The sequence below is a fragment of the Anopheles cruzii genome, chromosome 2 (genome assembly GCF_943734635.1).
Source record: "Anopheles cruzii chromosome 2, idAnoCruzAS_RS32_06, whole genome shotgun sequence".
Classification (NCBI taxonomy): domain Eukaryota; kingdom Metazoa; phylum Arthropoda; class Insecta; order Diptera; family Culicidae; genus Anopheles; species Anopheles cruzii.
In genome coordinates this window covers 1659797-1679486 of record NC_069144.1, presented here as the reverse complement: position 1 = coordinate 1679486, position 19690 = coordinate 1659797, and the positions used below count along the sequence as shown (strand labels likewise).

Genomic DNA, 19690 nt, shown 5'->3' with positions numbered 1-19690 from the left:
AATTATCTTTATTATGTTCGATACATTCCGTCTGCGTTTATCGCAAATCCGATAGCCTATGGGGGCCGAGATACGTCCGAGGTCAATTGTCTGTGCGATATACGTGTGACTGACGCGTGTTACTCATTTTATCGTGCTGCTGATTTCGGCCTTTTCGGTGGGTTTTGAACGTTACTCTTTGCGGTGCTTGAACAGTATCTAAAAAGTATCGTGAATGCGGATTATAAACCGCCTAGGCCCCGGCTGCACCCGGCTGGGAGGGAAGATTCTGTTGGATTAGGGCCGGCCGATGGTGGTCAGCAGACGTCACTATCTTTTCCCGACGGCGGCGGCGGTGTTGCCTGGCTGAGCCGTTGTTGTCGCCGAGCCGCGTCGGCATTGACCGTGAGTTCGTCTAGGAAGTTGCTGCCCTCCGTGATCCGTTCGTTCAGATGCAAGTATGGACCGAAAATTTCTGTAAAGAGCGTCCGAACGTTGGGCGGTAATGAATCTGAACTCTTGCTGGTCGAATCGTGCGATGGCTTACGGTTGAACGGTGGCCAGTGGGGAACGTCCTGTGAAGACGGAATGCCATCGATAATGAACGACGTCCAGAGGTCGACCATACTTTTCGCCATGCTCGTGTCGCGTTCGTTCAGTTCGGCCGCACTGGGTGGATACGGGAACAGATACAGCAGATCGTTGCTATGATGAACTCCACCATCGAACGGAACGCGGCTAATGTCTTGATCGTATCCGAATCGCGTGTGTTGCCCTTCGTAGTCGAACGTGTAGACGAAGGTACGATTGAGCGTGTGTCTACTATTGTACTGCGCGGTACGCAGCACACTGGACTTGATCAAGCTCATTCCGCAAAGCTGTAAAATGAAGCACATAAATTAGGTATTCACCTCCCGAAAGCGACAGAAACACGTACATCAATCAATCCGGGAATCATTTTCATTGTGTCTCCCCTTGCGGCTGCCTCTACATCGAACAAGCTTTTAATGGCCAACGGCGTAAGGGAGCAGGTTGGCTCGACCGTGCCGAAAATCCGTTGAATTTCCTCCGTTAGATCGAAGCGCAGAAATTCCTTCTTGTCCAGTAAATTGAGTACCGTAAGGACAGTGAACATATCAACCAGTGCGAACGTTCCCTCATCTTTGACTACCCCGATTAGCATGGGGATATTTTGCCTCCCGCCACCGGCCTTCATCACCTGGTACGGGTTGACGGGAAAGATTTGCGACGGGCCACCGATCACCAGGCGGCCTCCAATTTGGTCGACACCTCTGGTCAGTCCCTGCCACTGTGGGAACAAAACACATTAACGGCTACCCAAAGGCCCCTGTTTTGGGGATGCTCAACGTTGGCTTACAAAGTGCTGCATGTAGGCTTTCAGCAGCGTGTTGGTGTCCTGCTCGAGTAGAAACTGATCCAGCTGCTCGAGCGGTACCTTTGGATCACATCCGGCCCGCCGCGCGATGTCCCGGGTGTTGCGCTCGGAGTGATGATCGAACTGCCAGGTTCCAAAGGAGACGCTCGACTGTAGGATCACTTGCTGGAAGTGAGACTCCTTGTGGGCAGGGCTGAACATTAGGGCCGATAAAAGTCCGGCCCCTGCCGACTGTCCGACGGCCGTCACTTGCATCGGATCGCCACCGAAGTGTGTGATGTACTTCTGAACCCACTCGAACGCCAACAGTACGTCGGCGACGCCCGCGTTTCCCGGGATATTTTCGGTGTTTGTGCACAGAAAACCGAGCGGTCCTAACCGATACTGCGGCACCACGAGAACGATGTCCTTCTCGAGCAGATACTCGGGTGGATGTTGCGCGGCGCCTCCACAGTAGAACCCACCGCCATGGATGTAGATTGCAACCGGCCGCTTAGCAGCGGTGTCTTTCGTATAAACGCACAAACTAATGCAATCTTCCAGCTCCACGGTGCGTTGGTCTTCGGGAATTTTCTTAATGTCGTTGTAATTTGGAGCCGCCCGGCCACGTACCGATACATCCTGAATGCCGTCCCACGGCTTAACGGGAACCGGTGCCTTGAAACGATTCTGACCGACCGGAGGCTCAGCGTAGCGAACGTTCAAGTACTGCTGAATCGGAACACCGGTCCAGGCGCCTTTAGTGTACGAACCTTTCAGCTTACCCAAACCCGGCAGGTCGACGATCGGATGTGGTGTGTCGGTGGAGTAGCAGCTCTTGGCCGTAAAGCCCAGCCTAGCCACGATCGCACCGGCTGGTGTCTGCCGGATTGCGAGCAATCTCAAAAGTGGCAGCATATTGCAAGGCCTCTTCTCTTAGGTTTTTGAAACTCACTTCAACACTACACAACACCGAAAGCACTCCACAGCGGTCGATTCTTCTTCACTGTTCATTCACTCCAGCTACGGACACTAGGTGTTCGTCGGGTAGTAGTTCACGACTAAGCCAGCGCGGGCCAGACATGATATTTTTAAACAAAACCCGCCACAAACCTGCTGTGTGGCAGTCTCGGGATTTGGCTTTGCCATGTTATCTAGGAAAAGGCCGCCTTTATCACCTGAAGAAGAAAACTGTGGCCGGTAGCTGGCGCCTTTGAAAGTGACTCTACTTGCAAAAGCCTTGATATGAACGAAGGTTAGTATGCAGAAGCGATGGGTTCTTCATTGAAGCGTTGCCACCAGAGGACGCCTGAAGTGAGGGAAAGTAGTGTTCAAATCGTACTGTCCGCAATTCCGTTCTGGCGCAAACCGAGTGCGTGTGCGATCATAGAGTAGCGTGAGATCGTTAGTTACAGTCGAATTGCAGCGTCCGCAGTTGGGTGTCACGCGGGTGATAATATTCCATCACGTGCGTTCGTTATGACTGTAAATCAAAAATCGAAAAATAAACCGTATCGTATCCGGAACCCATTGCATAATGCAGCGTGTACCCTGACATTGCCGGTCGTTGTCTTCGACGGATTATTGCACACGTCTGAGGTCATCCAAATCGGAGCCGCTCGATAGGTCCACTTTTATCATGGCTGCTAGCAGCGATTTGCAATTGTGGTCTTAAAGGGGAATTATCGTTCGATAATTTCGCTCGATGTTCCAAGCCTGTCTGGTTTCGGTTGGCACCCAGTTATTGTCTGTCGGTGACGTGAATACAGACCAAGATGTTTGGTTGTTTCGGCGATGGCTTTTGATGCCAATTTTTGTTGTCTGGATAAAAATGGAGTGTGATAAAAACGACAACAACTGAATTCATGATAAGACGTTGTTTATGTGAGAAGCATTTATAGTATATGGAGTCTTACGGGTAAGATCAGCTTACGGGTCAGCGTACGAATCATTTTATTCAAATTGGTGACCATAATCCTGACCGCTTGTAACTTGCGTCCGAATATCACTTACGATCTTACGCGGTTCATTTACACATCTTCAACCGCTTCGACCGCCTGGAGGTAGTGCAGCGACTCCTTGTTGGCCAACTTGTCCCGGATACGATCGCATCGTTTGCTTGCGATTTGCTTCTCCTTCGGGCACGCCATCGATATCTGGCGCCACATGCAGTAGCCGAAGGTGGACGCTTCCGGGTTGCACTGTCCGGGTTCTCGCGGGCTTTTGACGTTCTTCTCCTTGACCTCCTTGACGCACGTGTCAACGAAACCGGCCACCAAGGGAGCCAGCCACTCCTCCGGGGCGATCTCGGTTTTGGCAAACTGGAGCACCTTGTCCTCGAGCAGCGATCCGTCGTCGGCTAAGATGTTCTTCTTGCGACCTACACATTCCATGGCACAGTTTACGTCCTTTCGTGTCTTGTTGACCCGCTCGCAGGAGAACATATCGACGACCGCTTCGTCAACCTGTGCCTGTTTGGCTGTAAACGTATCGAAAGTTACACCTCTTGCCGCCGGATTGAGCCACTAAGTGGTTGCTTACCCTTTTCACGTTCCTCTTTCCTCTTCAGGCGTTGCTCGGCGAAGCACTGCCGCTTCAGTTCCTTGATCTTGTCCACATTTTCCACGTTGTCGTCGTTGCAGCACTTATGGCTGCGTCGCGAGCACTTTTCATCCAGCGAGTCCCCGGCGGATCGACGGAACCGTCCGAAACTGACGCTATCGTCGGACGCGTCCAGCATGTCTTCCAAAAGTATCTGATCTAAAGGAATGGTGAATAGATTTTTCAGTATGGAGATGTTTTTTCTCCAAGGCTGCCACACTTACTGTAGTACGGGTCCTGGAAGTCGTAGGCCACAGCGAGGCCAACAAGTCCGACGAACAACACCAACTTCAGCATCTTGACGCCGGATGCCCTTATTCAATGCGCGTGTTACAAGACGATCCGTTCCGCGAAAGAACTAACTAAGATTTGATTCTTGAGATGATCCGGTGGCGGTATTTATACGATTCCCGTGGCCGGTATCGACGAATGGGAAGACAGGAGACAAACCCAAAACCCACAGGCATCATTTTTGTTCCACCCGTACGGTATGTGTAACAATATGTGCTAAACATCGCGTCTCTTCGTTCGTTTTGGCCTTTACACGGTTTGTCCCCACCCGGTGTCAATGGAAAAGTTTAGGGGAACCACCTTTTGAACTTATTATTGGCCGACAGATCGACACTGATCGGGAGGCTTGTTTGGCTTTTCGTGTGGTCTCCTTTTGGTAAGCTTCGTAAGCTGTCGAGATTATAAATTACTTTCATGGACGATGGGCGAAGTGGAATATTCCATCAATGGTGGACTTAGTAAACTATAATTAAAATAAAACAAAAAAAACAGCCCTTAAACTGTTAATTATAATAATCAATAATATTCAAATATTATGTTGAATTATTATTATAAAGCAAAATGTTGTTTAAATAAACAGAACTGAATAAAGCAATCTTTTGTCTTGGAACAAATGTTGGCCAATTTCAACTCGGGCTTGGGAATCGTAACTCGTTGTTTTTGCAAATTGGCAAATTGTTGTTGAACCAACGTCCCAACGATCTCCTATTGGCAGAAACTAGAACATGCTGAGAGAATGTTTAACCCGTCAGTCCGCGACGGCGTCTTTCTACAATTCGTCAAAAAGGATGGCCATCGAGAGGATGATTGATGGGCTTCAGATCAGTGGTTCGGATTAGGCTTCACCTTTTGCCCGCTAGGCTCCATGGGTGCTCCGCTCCGGCTCGTTGTTATCATACGAACTGTCGGTAACATGAGACTGGCAAACCAGCGTAAAAAAGTATTTACCTCTCGAGGCACTCGCCAAGCTTCGTGTTTTCGTGCAACCCTCTGCGAGACTGGCCCATCCAGTTTGTCTGGTTTAGACATGATTTGTGATGTGTCTATAGCGCCTCATGCATTGCTTCTTCACTCTTATGCCTTAGGTCAACGATCCGCAAAAGCCGCAAATTAGCCGAACCCTTGCTCTATGTATTGTTGTTTGTTATACGGTGCTCAATATGCCCAAAGTAGCGTGTTTGCTTTCTACGACTGTTCCGTGCCAATATCTTCGGCAACACCACCATCTGCACGTTTGCCCAAAACAACGGTTTATTTGCAAGTTACTAACAGGTTATGTCAACGTGATTCACCATCGTGAATACCGCACGTTAATAGTGGGGACGGAGTGGGGCAGAGGGGTTCGAGTGATGGAAAAGTGTCACCCCGTGAACCGCCCAGGCCGCAGCCCAGACTGATTGTGTCGGAAGTCAGCTCGACGCACGGGGTTCCGGTTGTTGGAAGATAGCACACTCAAGATGATCACAACCACCGTGAGAAACCCCGGGCCGATGGCCGGTTCCTGCAACCAATTACTCACTCGCTTGAGTTGACAATTAAGCCACAATCGGTACGATCACTGATGATGAGCTTCTTGGGTGACAATTACACGCTCCCCGTGCACCGGGGACTATAAATGCATCGGTCGGAGTCGGGATTGGCCACAAATCGGTTTGTGTAAGGTGGTGCATCGTGTTGCAGTTCAGGATGGGAAAAGTTCTGATTTTGGTCGCCTTAATGGTGGTTGCATCTGTCAGTGCCCGATTCGATCGAGTCGCGATCGGTGCTCGTCTGCGTCGTGGAGCTCCCATGCGCTGTTGCAACGATGGGTTCGACACTTCCGAAGTCCACGCCAAGTTTGAGGAGCTCCGCGATGGTTGCATGAAGGATTTAGCCCTGGACGGAGTGCCCCGTGAGTAGAAACTGGTTACTGTGCCTGATCCGCGCTCCGTGGAGCTAACAAGAGTTCTATTTTCCGCTTCAGACGAGGAGCTCGTCAAGAGCCGTGAAAATCTGAACTGCATCACCGAGTGCATCGCGAAGAAGGAGGGCATTGCCGATGAAAACGGTGCACTTTTGCACAGCGATTTGGCCGAAGCGGTGCGGGAGCATATGAGCTCGATCGAGTGGAAAGTACCGCTGGTGGATGGGTTCGTCAAACAGTGCTTCGATACGGTCGACGTAGCGCACGCTGACTTCCAGCCCAGCGACGAGGCCAAGTGCAATCCGGAGGGTTTCGAGTTCGTGTTTTGCCTTTGGCGCCAGTTTGCCCTGACCTGCCCGGAGGAGTTCCGCGATGGGTCGGAAAAGTGCGTCGAGTTGCGTGAAAAGCTCACGAACGACGAAACTGCCGACGCTTTCCACAACGACGTCCACGAAGCTGAGTAGCGATCGTTCACCGGTGCGCCTAGAAGGCAAGCAACCGCGAAGCATACCCGGAAGCATACCCCCAAATGTTATGTTAAAACGCACATATAAATAAACGAGCGCAGCATCGTCATTTCCCGCGGAACGTTCCTTGAGCGTAGTTTTAATTTATTCTTTATTCAACTTCAACGTCGGCAGTCATCGACTTAATGTGGGCACGGAAGGAGCAATATTCAATAAACATTTTTATTTCGTTTGCTTGTGCGCTATAGGAATAAACGAAAATAATATGCGATCGTACGAAAAGATCGTCTTCAAAGAGTGTGTGATGAATGCGTGGTGATTGATGCGTTTCGTGCAGCCTATTGGTTTTCGTCCAACATATGCTGTCTGAACGCTTCGTATGACAATTGTGACTGCAAGAGAGAAACAAAAGGAGAAATGCTTACTATCAGTTGGCCATTACGGGGGGGTTGTGGGTTTGCACACGCCGAACACTACATTGTGTGGTGTACAGAAGCGAGAAAAGGTAGAATAGAGGTTCGAGACCGATTCCGGGCAGTGTTCTAGTAGATGCGTTTCGAAATCGTCGTGTTAAATACGGGTTGCCCGGGTTAGAAGCGGGTTACAGGGTAGAAGTAGCACTACGACTGGCTTTGTGTAGTGTTAGCGTGTCTACCAAGCTCGGGTTTCCACTCAAAAGAAAAGCGAAAAGAGAATCCATCCATGCACACCGAGCACGCCGACGGCTAGTGACTAACCTCCCAGAAGGCATCGTCCCAGCTGGGGAACAGTCGTTTGAAGCTTCTTGGCTCGGCGCCCTGTTTCAACGTGACGATTGGGACCGTCTCCTCCGAACGGTCGGAAGGATCCGTACGGATGTACTGGCGGGCCATGTCGGTCGATTTGGTGCGCTCTTCCTCCGTCGCCCCGTTGCCGACCCAGCAGTAGATTTCATCACCACCGTCCAGTACCATCACATCGTCCACGTTAAGATCCTGTTGAAAAAACGAAATTTGAGCGGTAAAATACCCCACAGTTTTGCTTCAGACATTATCCTCATTCAGACCTCCTGCTCGAAGTGCGGAACTTCTTCGACGCGCAGTTTCTTGTTGTACAGGATGCGGCAGTGGAACAGTCTCGCCGACAGGAACGGTGCCCCGGGCGGATCGAGTTCACGATCGTAGTCGGCTTCTCCTCCGAGTGCCTCCCAGAAGTCACCCGGTTCGGATCCTTCGTCCGTGATGGTGACTTCCGTGTCGGGCGCAATAGAACCCGCAACGGCCGATGCCATTTCTTTCTCCAAATCCGATGCTCCAACGCCATGCCAAAGGTACGTTGTGGCCGGCGTTACCACGATAAACACATCGTCCGACGCAAGCGAGGAAGCGCTCGGAAGCAGCTCCTCGGCCCGCACATCGTCGGCGCAGGTTCCCCGCACACGGAACAGTCTCGTGTCGGAGCCCCGTTCCTGCTTATCGTAGTCACCGAGGAAGGTAACCATCTTGCCCTTGAACAGCTTCATAAAGTGTCGCGGTTCGTTGCCTTGCGAGGCCCGCACGAGGATGGCCTTGCCGTTCACCTCGTCATCGAGCCGCACGGCGTGCATGGCCGACGCACCCTTCTCGCTCGTCGACGATGTTTTGCCCTGCCAGTAGTAGACGATGTAGCCGCGGCCACCGCCCTTCTCGCTGTACTCGTAGCGCACGAGGTACGAGTCTCCGGCGAAGAACATACCATACGACGACGGCTCGACAGCGGCGAGCTCGTAGCCCTGGACGCGCCAGATTTCCATCTCACCCTGACCGTTGTCCGGCATGAAGCCTAGCGCTCGGCCACCGTTCTTCTTGAGCGTGTGCAGCACCTCCGCATCGAACTCGGCATCACCGTCCGATTCGTCGCCGTTGCCGAGGGCCGTTTGGATCAGGTAACTGTACGTGACACCATGATCGCGCCAGCTCGAGAAGAACTGCTTGAAGTCGGTCGTTTCTCCGTTCTCCACCACCCGGTGCACCGCGGTATGGACCGGGTAACCCTTGACGGTGATAAACTCCTGTGCCTTGACCATCGCCTGGGAGCGCTCCTGACCGGTGGCTCCCTTACCAATCCACACGTAAATACTGCCGGCGCCGGAATCCAGAATATAGCAGTCCTGCTGGAAGCAATAGAACGAACAGTTAATAAACGACGCCTGTTTCTTTCCGGAACACCTTACATTTGAATCCAGCATGGACTGCTTCAGTGGCCGCTCTCCGATGGGGTTGATTTCCAGCGAACCACTAGCGTCGGACACGTGGTAGAGTGTGATGGCCCCAGTGTCTGCCTGCTCGTACGCCTCATCGGACTCACTTTCTTCGGCCACCTCATCGGGGGACCCTTCACCCAGCACGTCGAAGAACTCCTGCTGCTCGGACGAGCTCGCAAATTCATCTGCAAAATCCAGCGGGGGTTTCCGTTAAACAGTTGCACTCGCCCCGGCACGATGGCCTCGAACCTTACCCAGAATGTGCAGCTTGGCCCGACCCGCATGGTCTTGATCGCGAATTTGATTCGCCGCGCTGATGGCCTTGATCTTCTCGACCCGCTTGGCGGACGCCCCGACGTACACGTAGATATCGTAGCCAGCATCCAGGATGAAACAGTCGCCCCGGTTCATCGAACCGATCGCTAGGGGCACCTGGCGGACGCGCACATTTTTGGCACCCTTCACCTGGAACATTCGCTTCTCGCCGGCCGCATTCGTTTCGACCTCGTTGAAGCCACTCTTGACACCACCGGCAGCGTATCGAACTCCGCCCGCGAAGTAGCTGAGGAACAGCGACCCCTCGTGGTCCTGGACCTCACGATGCTGAATCGGTGCACCATTGTGGCGATCATCCAGCTGCACGGTCAGTATCGCCGCGGAGCCGGCCTCGTCTTGCGTCGTTTCGAGCCCAAGCCAGAAGTGTACGTCCCACGAAAGTATTCCGCTTTTGGACTCTTTAGTCTGCCGGAAGGAAGGGGAAGTGTGAATGGCATAGTGGCACAATTGATGGGAACTTGTCTAACTTACGTTCAGCACGATGTAGGAGTCGCCGGTGTAGAACTTTCCGTATTCCTTCACCGGCACTGGAACAGGTTCGAAGTTCTGACGAAGGAAATGAAGTAAATGAATCACCCACCGGTTAGTGTCACTTGGAAAAATTCAACTCTGGACATTCCACAGTCTTAGATCTCGCTCTGCTGTGGCGTAAGACAATAATGCGTTTCTCATGCGCCGCTTGTGGACATTGGATTTCCCATGACTCAGGCGGTTGTGCTTCGCTGCCCGCCAGAGGCGTTAGTTTGGCCGTCACAACCTTGAGCTGAACTGAGGGCCGCTGGGTAGAAGCGTTGAACTGAAACTGTTGCGCCAACATTCGGTGGACTTTAATTTGGGACGGAATGTTTAGCGCGTTAACGGCCAGCAATAAACCGGCCCAGACTCAGGGCGCTCAGTTTACATTAGCGCGATGGAATGGTTTAAATTGATCGCACGTAGGTTACGCAGGAAATTCGCTGCGAAAAAAGTGTGTGTACCTTTCAGCCACGGCCAGATAACGTACTATTCGTGTTCGATACGATCTTATCTTATCTGTCGGGGCTTCGCGGATGACACGTAAACCGTCGAAGAACCTTATACTCCAAAGTAATATGCGCGCATCGCGCCGTTGTCCCAAAAAATATGTGTCATGGATTTACCCCGTGAAATGAGGTTGTACATCTTCCAGACCAGATCATATGGTCGTTAGCGGACAACTGTTTGATTTATATTCTAGGGCGTGAGTAATGTGCGGCAACATAAACATTCAACACTCCCCCAATTCACCGACATCTGTCTTATGCCGCAGCGATGAACGAGGAACCTCCAAAGGTTTCTATTTTTATACCAACGAAGCGAAATCGATCGGAAGCTGAGCGCTTCAACATGCGCGCCCCCGGATCTAATGGTTTACCATCACCATTTTTAACGGACAACTAGAATAATTATCGGTCTGACCAACAACGTGTGATAACATTGTACCATTTCCATGTCATTGTGAGTCAGCCCGGTTAGCAGGCTGCTAAGATTGGGATTAGATAGTGGCGATTACCCACTGGTGTGTGGTAACACACAGTCCTTGGGGGCCGCGTCGATGCCGGCGAGACTAATGGCGCCGCCGTTCGCTGCTGGATATGTCGTCTGCTTCCCAGATGGTCGGGTTGGTTCCGACGAAGCGTGACAGCAGAGACGAGCAGAAATCGATTTTTGTCGGCCCCAAGCCCCAAACAAAACCCCCGGAACTAATAAACTGCCAGCGTGGCACCGAAACAATCGCTCCACGGTCAGGGTCACGCACTAAGCATTGAGATACGAGAAGTTGCGCCTAAAATTGGCACGATGTTGCGAAAAAGGGTTTCCAATACGGACACCGATCCCGCGGGACGCCGATCGAGAACCTGTTTTTGATGTTACGTTTTTTTGCGGTGTAGAAGCTGCTATTCACCTCGATTCTCCACACTTCTAGCCCTTTTTTGGTACCGGCATCGTCGAAGGCGGGATGCATTGCGGCGATCGTATTTCAGCTCAGGGCGGATCTGGGGATCACTCAAACAGTGTGTTGACAAACGGCAAACACAATAACCACAAACACTATATCGATCTCGTAAGGGGACCCGTCAAAACACTAGGCACTTCAGCAGCAAAGTCAAGCATCCGCAGCACGCGACCACTAACGCGGAACTGTACCATTCCGCTCGGTCGGAACCGGCATTTGTAGCGTGGTGCGTGCTATCTGTCGGTGTGTTAATATCGGTTCGCTGCGCCAACCCTCCCCCCTACGCGGCGCCAAACTGTTAAACGCAGGGAGCATCGCGTCTGAGCTTGAACTTGTACTTGTGAGGGACTGGGACGGTGGTGGTGGCCAATGGCTGGCACGTGAGCACGGCGATGGATACCAAACTTTGCGCGCGCGTTGGCGGTCGGAACGCGACCGAGAGAGCCGCAGAGCACGAAGATGCGTCAGAGCCGCGAGAGGATTCGCGTGTTTAACAGTGATGGACGAACCGTTGGCACATCCAGCCGATTGATAATTCAAAGAGCATAAGTAGACACGTTTTAAGTTTAATTGATTGCGTAATAATGCTTATTGACAAAACCATCGAGGTGGAAATCAGCTAATTTAAGCTCATGTCGACATTTTCTCCAAACAAAGGAGTTTTTGATGTCGTACAGTTTGAGTTGAAGACTCACCACTTTGGAAATAAGTTTTTAATATTTCCCAATTCTCTGCGTCCCATTTCGTAAATGTTAATATTTTTACTAAATGTTTACGATATTCAGATTGAAGATTGACGCTTTGAAATTCAAGTAATGAATAGTCTCAAAATAAAACATTTAATGGATCATTCTATAGAAAGGCTTAAAATAGCTGAATCGAAGCCCCAGGTATGATGGCCGTACCAAACCCGGAACGGTGAATGTCGAACTTTATCTAACGATTTTCATGGTGGTTCCGCAAACATGTCACATCCGGTTGGTTGTTCTTTTGGGAAGCTATGAGTTTCTGCTCCCTGAGGTCGGTTTTCGCAGAATGAGATCATACTTTCAATAACCGGGCGCCTAGTTTGTATGGCGGTGTAATTAAATGATGACATTCAGCAGTCGAAGTACGGTGAGGTAATGGAATGATAGTCGAACCAATTAAGAACTCGCTCAATCGATGGCCTCAAGGCAGGGATGATGTATGAGGGGAATTAAAATAATTTTCAAGCCGGTAGCCATCTTGCACCTATTACGGTGACCTTCATGTGAGACGGTCGAGTTAGTTGATGGACAAACGTGACTTCTAACGCCCTTTCTCAATAACGTTCAGCTTTTCAAAGAGAATACTGGGAACCTCTGCGTTACTTCTCTAACTGTTCCTACGAATGTTTATTATGTTCTTCAATTCTGACCCGACCCTGCCTACACCAAGCGGGACTGGGACGATCCGGCGTTGCGCCAGGTCTGGAAGTAGTGCTTAAACGGTGCCGTTTCCGCGTTCTGCACGATCCTTTCGACGGCCGTCCACGCCGGGTATTTCTTAGAGCCAATAAACTCCTGCGCTTTGGCGAAGGCTTGCGTTTTCTCTTGCGGCGTCGAGCCCTTGCCGATCCACACGTACAGTCCGCTGCCGGTGTCCAGGATGTACGAGTCTTCCGGTTTCAGCGATTCCTGCTTCAGCGGCTTCTCGTTGATCGGCTCGACCGCCAGCTTTCCCTTGGCGTCCGTCACACGGTACAGCTGCACCCGGGCGGCATCCGTTTTCTCGAACGCCGCGTCAGCCGGGGCCGTTTCCGCGTCCGGCACGAGTGACGGCGAGCCGGAACCGAGCACCGTAAAGAACTGCTCCTGATCGGTGAGCGTCGAAAACTCGTCCACAATCTGAACCTTCGACCGCCCGGCATGGTCCTGATCGCGCAGATCGTTCGCGAAGCTGATGGCCTTCAGCTTCTCGACGCGACCCGCATTCGGGCCGACGTACACGTAGATGTCACGGCCGGCATCCAGCACGAAGCAATCGCCCTTGTTCATCGCCGAAACGGCCAGCTCGACCTGGCGGGCGCGAATGTTTTTCGAGCCCTTGATGTGGAAGAGTCGCTTCGCCCCGGGGTCGTTGGTGGTGACATGCTTGAAGCCACTGGCGACGCCACCTTCCAGGTACTTGACCGTTCCCTTGAAGTAGCTGAGGAACAGATCCGACTCGGAGCTCTCCACCTCACGGTGCTGGACGGGGACTCCGTTCAGCTGATCGTCGAGCTGCACGGACAGGATCGCCGCCGAACCTGCCTCATCCTGCGTGGTCTTGGTACCAAGCCAGAAGTGGATGTCGTAGGATTTAACCTTCTTCTTGTCCTCTTTCGTCTGCCGTGGGAATGAGATACTTTAGACTACAGAACTCTAATCGACCCCTTCATCGTAACTTACATTCAGAACGATGTACGAATCGCCGTTATAGAACTTTCCATACTCGCCCTTGGGCACGGCGACTGGTTGAAAGTTTTCCACACGCCACACTTCGACGCCCACCGTCTTGCCGGCGTTGCTGAACGCCGGTATGGTCAGTTTCTTACCGGCCGGTCCACTCGGCACCGTGGCACCGTAGACCAGGGCACAGAGAACCACCAACAGGAAGGGACGTACGATCGAGCCGGCCATTTTGTTTGCTGAAAAAGGTAGTACAGTATCAGTACGCTTGTGGTTCACAAACTCTAGTCTTTGGGTCCAGGAGCAAGTGCAGACTACACTTCCTGCCGGATTCTTTCAACGGAATGGTGCCTTCGACGTAAATACGCTTATCTGCGGCCTCGGGTAGCGGCGCACGGATTGTTTTACATTGCCGATGACCCCGCTAGCCTTCACCGTTGATTGGGTGCTGTAAGTGCTAAACGATCGCGCTGATACGTCCAAGGTTCCGTGGCCTACGCATTCGCACCTAACACTTTCGTTTCAATTTCACCGCACCATCGCGTCACGTTTCACACAGATCTGGTCTACATCTTTGATCACTTTGCTGCAAAAAAATAAAGTTTCTCGCGAACCTACCTTCAAGAAAGTACTGCGTTCGGCAGGAACTCCGCGAACGTTCTGTGCCCTCGGACCGTCGGCCAGTCGCTTATATTGGTCAGCATCTTGAACTCGCCGCTGGCCACAACCAACACAACCAACCACACGGTTGTTTTGAGTGGCACTTGGAGCATAAGTGACGATCACGACGAACGGTCTGTTGCTGATCACTTCGAACGCGATCTTATGGCCGGCGGACACAGAAGGTAACACGCTCACATTTACTGCTCTCAGTGGCGATGTGAGCGTGAGAAACGCACTCGATGACCGACGATTGTTATGGAACCTACAATTCGCGCTTTTAGAGCATTTACGTGATCGGTAAACGGAGTATGATCGTTTAGCAGACTGTTTATTTATTCTTTTACTCCTAGGAAACAGTGAGTCACGTTGTTGTGCGAGTGATGGCCGGTCGCGCGGGTTGCGTTGTTTAATTGTTTCTTACATACACACACACGCCAACACCGGTCACTAGCTCCCGGCCGAGGTGTTGTTCTAGGATTGTTGACTGTCGGTCAGATTAACAGGGTAATTCCGACGTACGTCTATCCGTTTAGTAAGCTAAATAGACCCAGACAAGCATTCGGTTCCCAGAACCCCGGATGAAGTCTCAGAAAACCGATTCAAAGGAGCTGTGGAGGAGCTCGGGGTTCGCTTGAGGGCATCGCTGATAGCGCAAGTAGACGAAGTGGCACCCCGTGAAATGGCAGCGATTGCTTATCGGTACCGATGCGCTGGGTTTCCCCATTAAGGCGTCAATCTTGTGAGTAACCTGTTGTTGTTTTGGTCTTATTAGACCTCGTCTATAATGGGTCGTTGTTCGTTTTATAACAATTGTTCTAAGAAACTGTTGCCATCGGAGCTGCACGAACTCGAACCGGTATCCTCCAGGACGACGGAGTCCTGTCGGGTCCACCTCGGGGCGTGAAATATTTCATCCCCACTCTCGGTCGATGCCGAGGACATCCCCACTACTTTTCGGTCCGAGTCGGTTCCTCGGTGACCGGCGGATTCACTGGGTGAATTTTCACGTGAATTTTCTCACCATGCAGTCGGAAAATGGGGAAAATCTTAACGAAACTCTCGCGCCACCATTACCCGTAGTACCTTCATTTCATTCTCTTCGCCCGCATTCTCGGAAGGGGTTCCGCCTCGCCTCGAATGTCCTTATGACTCGCGAACCGGTCAGGATTTTTCGCCAAACCAGGGACGCACTTAGCCAAGACACGAACCACGATGGAAAAACAGTGAGAGAGAGGGAAATTTCTGCTCAACTGTGAAAAGGACTCGCTTGATCTAAATCAGAAGGACCAAAAATAGAATGTTTGTACTTGAAAAGGACTTCAACCCTTTTTTGTGCAATGTTTGGAATGGCTGTAGGAAGTAACGTTCGCTTCCCGCTTCCTGTATCCTTCGAATCCTAGAGTATCCTTCGAACACGTGAACGGACAGCGGAAGAGAGCCACCGAAAGGTTCTCCGAAAAGAGAGCGAGCAATAAAAGGGAGAGAGAGATCGTGCACCTTCGTGCCCAGGACATTGCTTGGTTCGTCCCGGGGCCCTCGGTGTGTTACTGTGCACGGTTTTTCCGAGGGTGCCACGTTGTGCCGTTGTTGGTGGTGGTGGTGGTTAGCAGGGTGCTAGTAGTGGTGGCAGCAGGAAGCAGGACAAGGAAGCAACGAAGATCGTGTCCTGGCTGCTGCTGCTGCCCGCCAGCCCGGCTGTTGGTGTGTGTTGGTGTGCGGCGCAAAAGGGCGAAGCTGGGCGCGCGATGCTAGGCGGCCGACGCTCCGAGAGAGAGAAGATTAGTCGGAGCTGGATGTTTCGTAACATTGGATCGGTTTGTGCGTTTTGTCACCGAACGGGCAGCCAGTAGTAGGGTGTCCCTTCGCAGTGCGTCGACTACGTGTGTGCCACGCGCGACTTACACACGGGAGGGTGTGGGCCGCATTTGGTAGGGGCCACCCGTACCACACGTACACCACCCCTGGACGAGCTACAACCGTGAACCAGTGCTTGGTGCCAAATGTGTGAACCGAAAGGAGTGAAAGGAGTGTGATTAAAACCCTGTGAATGTGGCCGCCATCAACCCAGGGTACTGAGTTCCCGGAAGACCCGAACCCGTGGGCAGTAGGAGGGCAAAGACCCGTGCGCAAATCGAACACACTGTCGGCCACAGAGACAATTGAACCCCTGGCCAAGTTGCGAACTACCCTGTGCCCTGCGTAGAAGGGCCGTAATGGGATACACTGCGCGTTGCTGGTGCTATAATTGAAGTAGTGCGTAAATCTGAATTCTTCACTCCGTGAGCGCGGGCGCGAGAGAGAGAGAGTGTGTGTGTGTGCCGCGGACCGGAGGAGGTATGCTGATGAGGACGACCACCCGGGGGTCCAGCACGAGTCCAGGAGCATCGGAAAAAGTGGACTACTCAGCGGTGGCGGTAGTAGAGCGATCAAAAGGAGATAAAAAATAAACATAAACCAACAAAGGACGGACCGAGGACGGAGCGCTCCCCCGCGACGAGGAAGCCACTTTAGAGAGACGCAGAAACGCAGGCTGAAAGAGGTTTGTATTTATTACATTCTTTAAATACCATCCACTTTCCTTTCCGAGGGCTGCAGTACCCCCCCAGCTGCCGGTGCGCCGGGGTCATGAATTATTTATATCGCAACATTGTGTGGGGAGCTGCGGGGGGGGACATGGTCCGCTAGGGGATCCTTTTTTCCCCGGTGCCAGTTACCCGTCTCGGCTTCCGTGTGGGGCAAGTGGCTCCCCGGTCGGGCTTTTCCGGGGTGTGTCCGACGATGGTGTTAGTAGTCAGACGGGTCCTTCGCTCTCTCTCTCTCTTTCTGTGTCGCTTCCTTTCTCTCTCTCTCTCTCGCTCGTGCTAGCTCTCTCTTGCGCAAGTTCTGGGTGCGCCCCAGAAAAGAAGGTCCTACTTGCGCTTTAAAGGCGGAAAAAAGACGCCAAAGTTCAGACGGTTCCTTGTGCGTGCCAACAGCGAAGAACTCTAACCTCACAAAAACGGGGAAGTGAAAGTCCCTTAATTTTCACACGATATCTGATGGCTCCGCGGCCAATGCTTTCGCGCTCTCGACGTTGGGCGCGTTGTAGAATTTATCCTTCTGCGGGCCTCTGTGTGTGTGTGCCTTGAAATTGAAATTCGCCCCACTCGGAACGCTGGCAGCCGTGAGGGCCCGTAGGCTCCCGAAAAAGGATCGAGACTGAACTTCATTCATTCTGCCCGCCAGAACGGCGCAACGACTTTCTCGTGGGCGTCGTACAAATACCGAAAGTCAATACGCTCGGGGACCACCGGGGACTGCCAGCAGCAGTGGGGAACGGAACGGCCCAGGGAAAGCACCCCCCCCGAAAGACAGATGCGCGACATTGATATTGAGATTTGCGGGACTTTTATTGACTGATTTTTTCGGTTCCGTGCCCACCTCTCGGGGGGAACGGTGGACGTGATTTCCGGTGTCCTGGTCCTGTCCTGTTTTCCATTAACCACGGCGCGCGCAATGGCGCTGGCGGTCGACCCCATCGTGGGGGGGAGGCTTTTACTTTGATTCCGCCCACCCGGAGGCTCCCACTGGGGTCCGCCGCCGCCGTGTGTATCTTCACCGATTTGATCTGTTTGCGGCAATTCTTCAAAAAGCTTCCCGCACCGACGACGACGATGACGGTGGCGCGCCGATAAAAGCTCAAGGACGTGCCTTGGTGGGCCGCTCACGGGTTTTTTTTCTTTTCTCATTCTCTGCGGTCGGAGAATATATTTGATTTTACGTCGTGGCAGCGTTTGATGGCGCGCGGCCTGTTTCAATTTCTGGCCCAATCCTCTAACTCCGCCGGCCCGGGAGTCCTTTGAAGAATGCGCGCGCGCCAGTTCGATCGGAACGGAGCGCGAATCCATCGGAACGGTAAATCAATATACATGGAAATAAATAAATTCGATTTATGGTCGGAATAAATTTTCAATGAATTACGAAGCGAAAGGCGTCACACGCGTGTTTATGACTCTGCAGACGGCACAGGTACCACCCCGAACCGGAACATCTGAAATTGGCCCCAGGGCTTTGTGTGATACGTTGCTATGGCTACGGCTGGAGGAGCTTTCGAAGCCTGTGCTGTGTTGAAGCCCATGGACCGGATCTGTGACATCGACGGCGCGTAATCGATAGCAAACAACACACGGCCAGAAGGTGTGAAGCATCGTCCTCGTCCTGGACCGGAGCTTTTACTGTTCTCCGTTGCGCCGTGAAGGTGATATTAAATTTATAGGATCAAAGGTGGTACCGGTGCCAACGTTGGCGTGTGGCGACAGTTGGCTGGTGATAGACACTTTGTTTACATCTGGCCGCTGGCGTCCATTGGCAGGAATATAATATTTTCAGAACACGCCTAGAGCTACGAAAGTCCTACGCGCGGCTATCGACGGAGTTGCTGCAGTCCCGGGAATATCGATATTGGCCGGATGTCAACGAAAAGTTGCTGATATTTGCACTTCGACGATCCTCTTCCACCTCTTTGGCAATCAGAAATCGAAATCGACCCCAAGGAACTGTCACTAAAGCCCTGCCCAGTGCCCGGGTCCGGTCTGATTAGTAGTGAATAGGTCCCCAGACTGCAGTACGCCTTTCAAACACCTAATGGAACTCATTGTCATGAGCGGCGACAACGTAGCTATTAAACTATTACAGTTGTCACACGTTGCAAATGGTTCCCAATTAAAGGCAACGCTTTTATTCCTCCATCAATTGTACTGCCAATTAACACATGGCTCAACACCGGGCTCGGCAAGACACTCGGCTACAAGGCTCCGCTGCCAAGGTGTTGTTTCACTTTCGTCGCTTGCCTAATCTAATTTGCTACCAAATATCGCCCGGTTCTGGGTACCCGATGGCCCGATGGCCGGCCAGAAGAGCAGCGCAGTAGAAGTAGAAATTACTACACAAGCAATTTGTTTAAATATCTTTATCTCGTTTGGACGATCGTCCTCGAAGCGGCTGGCGGACTCGGAGATGGGCTCCTCTCTCTCGGCTCCAATTGCAACGGTCCACTTTGACACTTCTCGGAAAAGCTGTGAACCTTTTTGCTGGTCACCACCACGGGCCGTGCTGGTGGTGCCGATGCCGGGTCCTGGTCCGCCAATGTCACACGCCAGGAAGCTGCGCTAGAAATCGATTCCAATCGCCGAACCTGGCCCCGGCTCCGGGTTACCTGAGACCCCGTCCAGGGCCCGGGGCGAGGTGCGATAAGTCAGATGTTATCCTGCTGAGCGGCAAACGTATCTTCATTACAACCCTCCGGCCGACGCTGGACGCTGGTCCAGGTCATATATCGCTGGCGAGCTCTCGCAAGGATTAGGAGCAAACAGAGGATAAGTTTTTGGCCTTTTTTGGCAGACTCGGTCCAGGAAAAGTTGTTCGGCCAAAACTGCCGGACCGGACCGTCCAGTCCAGGTTGTGTGCCGGCAAGGTGTTGCACACAGCCA

The 19690-nt window shown here is 52.2% G+C and overlaps 4 protein-coding genes across 6 annotated transcripts in view; 1 reads left to right on the top strand and 3 right to left on the bottom strand.

The window, feature by feature from the left end:
• The window catches only part of LOC128269322 (glutactin-like), a 3513-nt gene extending 555 nt beyond the window's left edge, over positions 1-2958 (bottom strand). Inside the window, exons 1-4 of the mRNA XM_053006762.1 lie at positions 2905-2958; positions 1358-2236; positions 971-1288; positions 565-857 (exon numbers count right to left, since the gene is read on the bottom strand). Of these exons, the coding sequence (XP_052862722.1) occupies positions 565-857; positions 971-1288; positions 1358-2236; positions 2905-2958 (1544 nt within the window). The remainder of the gene's footprint in view (positions 1-564; positions 858-970; positions 1289-1357; positions 2237-2904) is intronic.
• A 426-nt stretch (positions 2959-3384) lies between these two features.
• Positions 3385-4252, bottom strand: LOC128269463 (uncharacterized). The gene is made up of 3 exons (XM_053006931.1): positions 4180-4252; positions 3896-4114; positions 3385-3809 (listed from the first exon to the last, which is right to left on the bottom strand). Exons 1-3 carry the CDS (start codon positions 4250-4252, stop codon positions 3385-3387), a joined length of 717 nt encoding a protein of 238 aa, XP_052862891.1.
• A 1656-nt stretch (positions 4253-5908) lies between these two features.
• LOC128268863 (uncharacterized) lies at positions 5909-6738 on the top strand. The gene is made up of 2 exons (XM_053006142.1): positions 5909-6137; positions 6210-6738. Exons 1-2 carry the CDS (start codon positions 5933-5935, stop codon positions 6611-6613), a joined length of 609 nt encoding a protein of 202 aa, XP_052862102.1. The 5' UTR covers positions 5909-5932; the 3' UTR covers positions 6614-6738.
• Positions 6739-6758: 20 nt separating this feature from the next.
• On the bottom strand, positions 6759-14283 carry LOC128267578 (gelsolin). Of its 3 annotated transcripts, none has more exons than XM_053004449.1 (7): positions 11098-11299; positions 9645-9719; positions 9092-9578; positions 8808-9022; positions 7662-8747; positions 7354-7590; positions 6759-7008 (listed from the first exon to the last, which is right to left on the bottom strand). In XM_053004449.1, the coding sequence occupies exons 1-7, from the start codon at positions 11155-11157 to the stop codon at positions 6955-6957; spliced, it is 2214 nt and encodes a 737-aa protein (XP_052860409.1). In that variant the 5' UTR covers positions 11158-11299; the 3' UTR covers positions 6759-6954. The 3 variants fall into 3 exon arrangements, with proteins under 3 accessions (XP_052860409.1, XP_052860411.1, XP_052860408.1); XM_053004451.1 differs by having other exon boundaries at positions 7662-8744; XM_053004448.1 differs by lacking the exons at positions 8808-9022; positions 9092-9578; positions 9645-9719; positions 11098-11299 and adding exons at positions 12562-13496; positions 13560-13798; positions 14178-14283 and having other exon boundaries at positions 6834-7008; positions 7662-8523.
• Positions 14284-19690: the final 5407 nt, after the last annotated feature.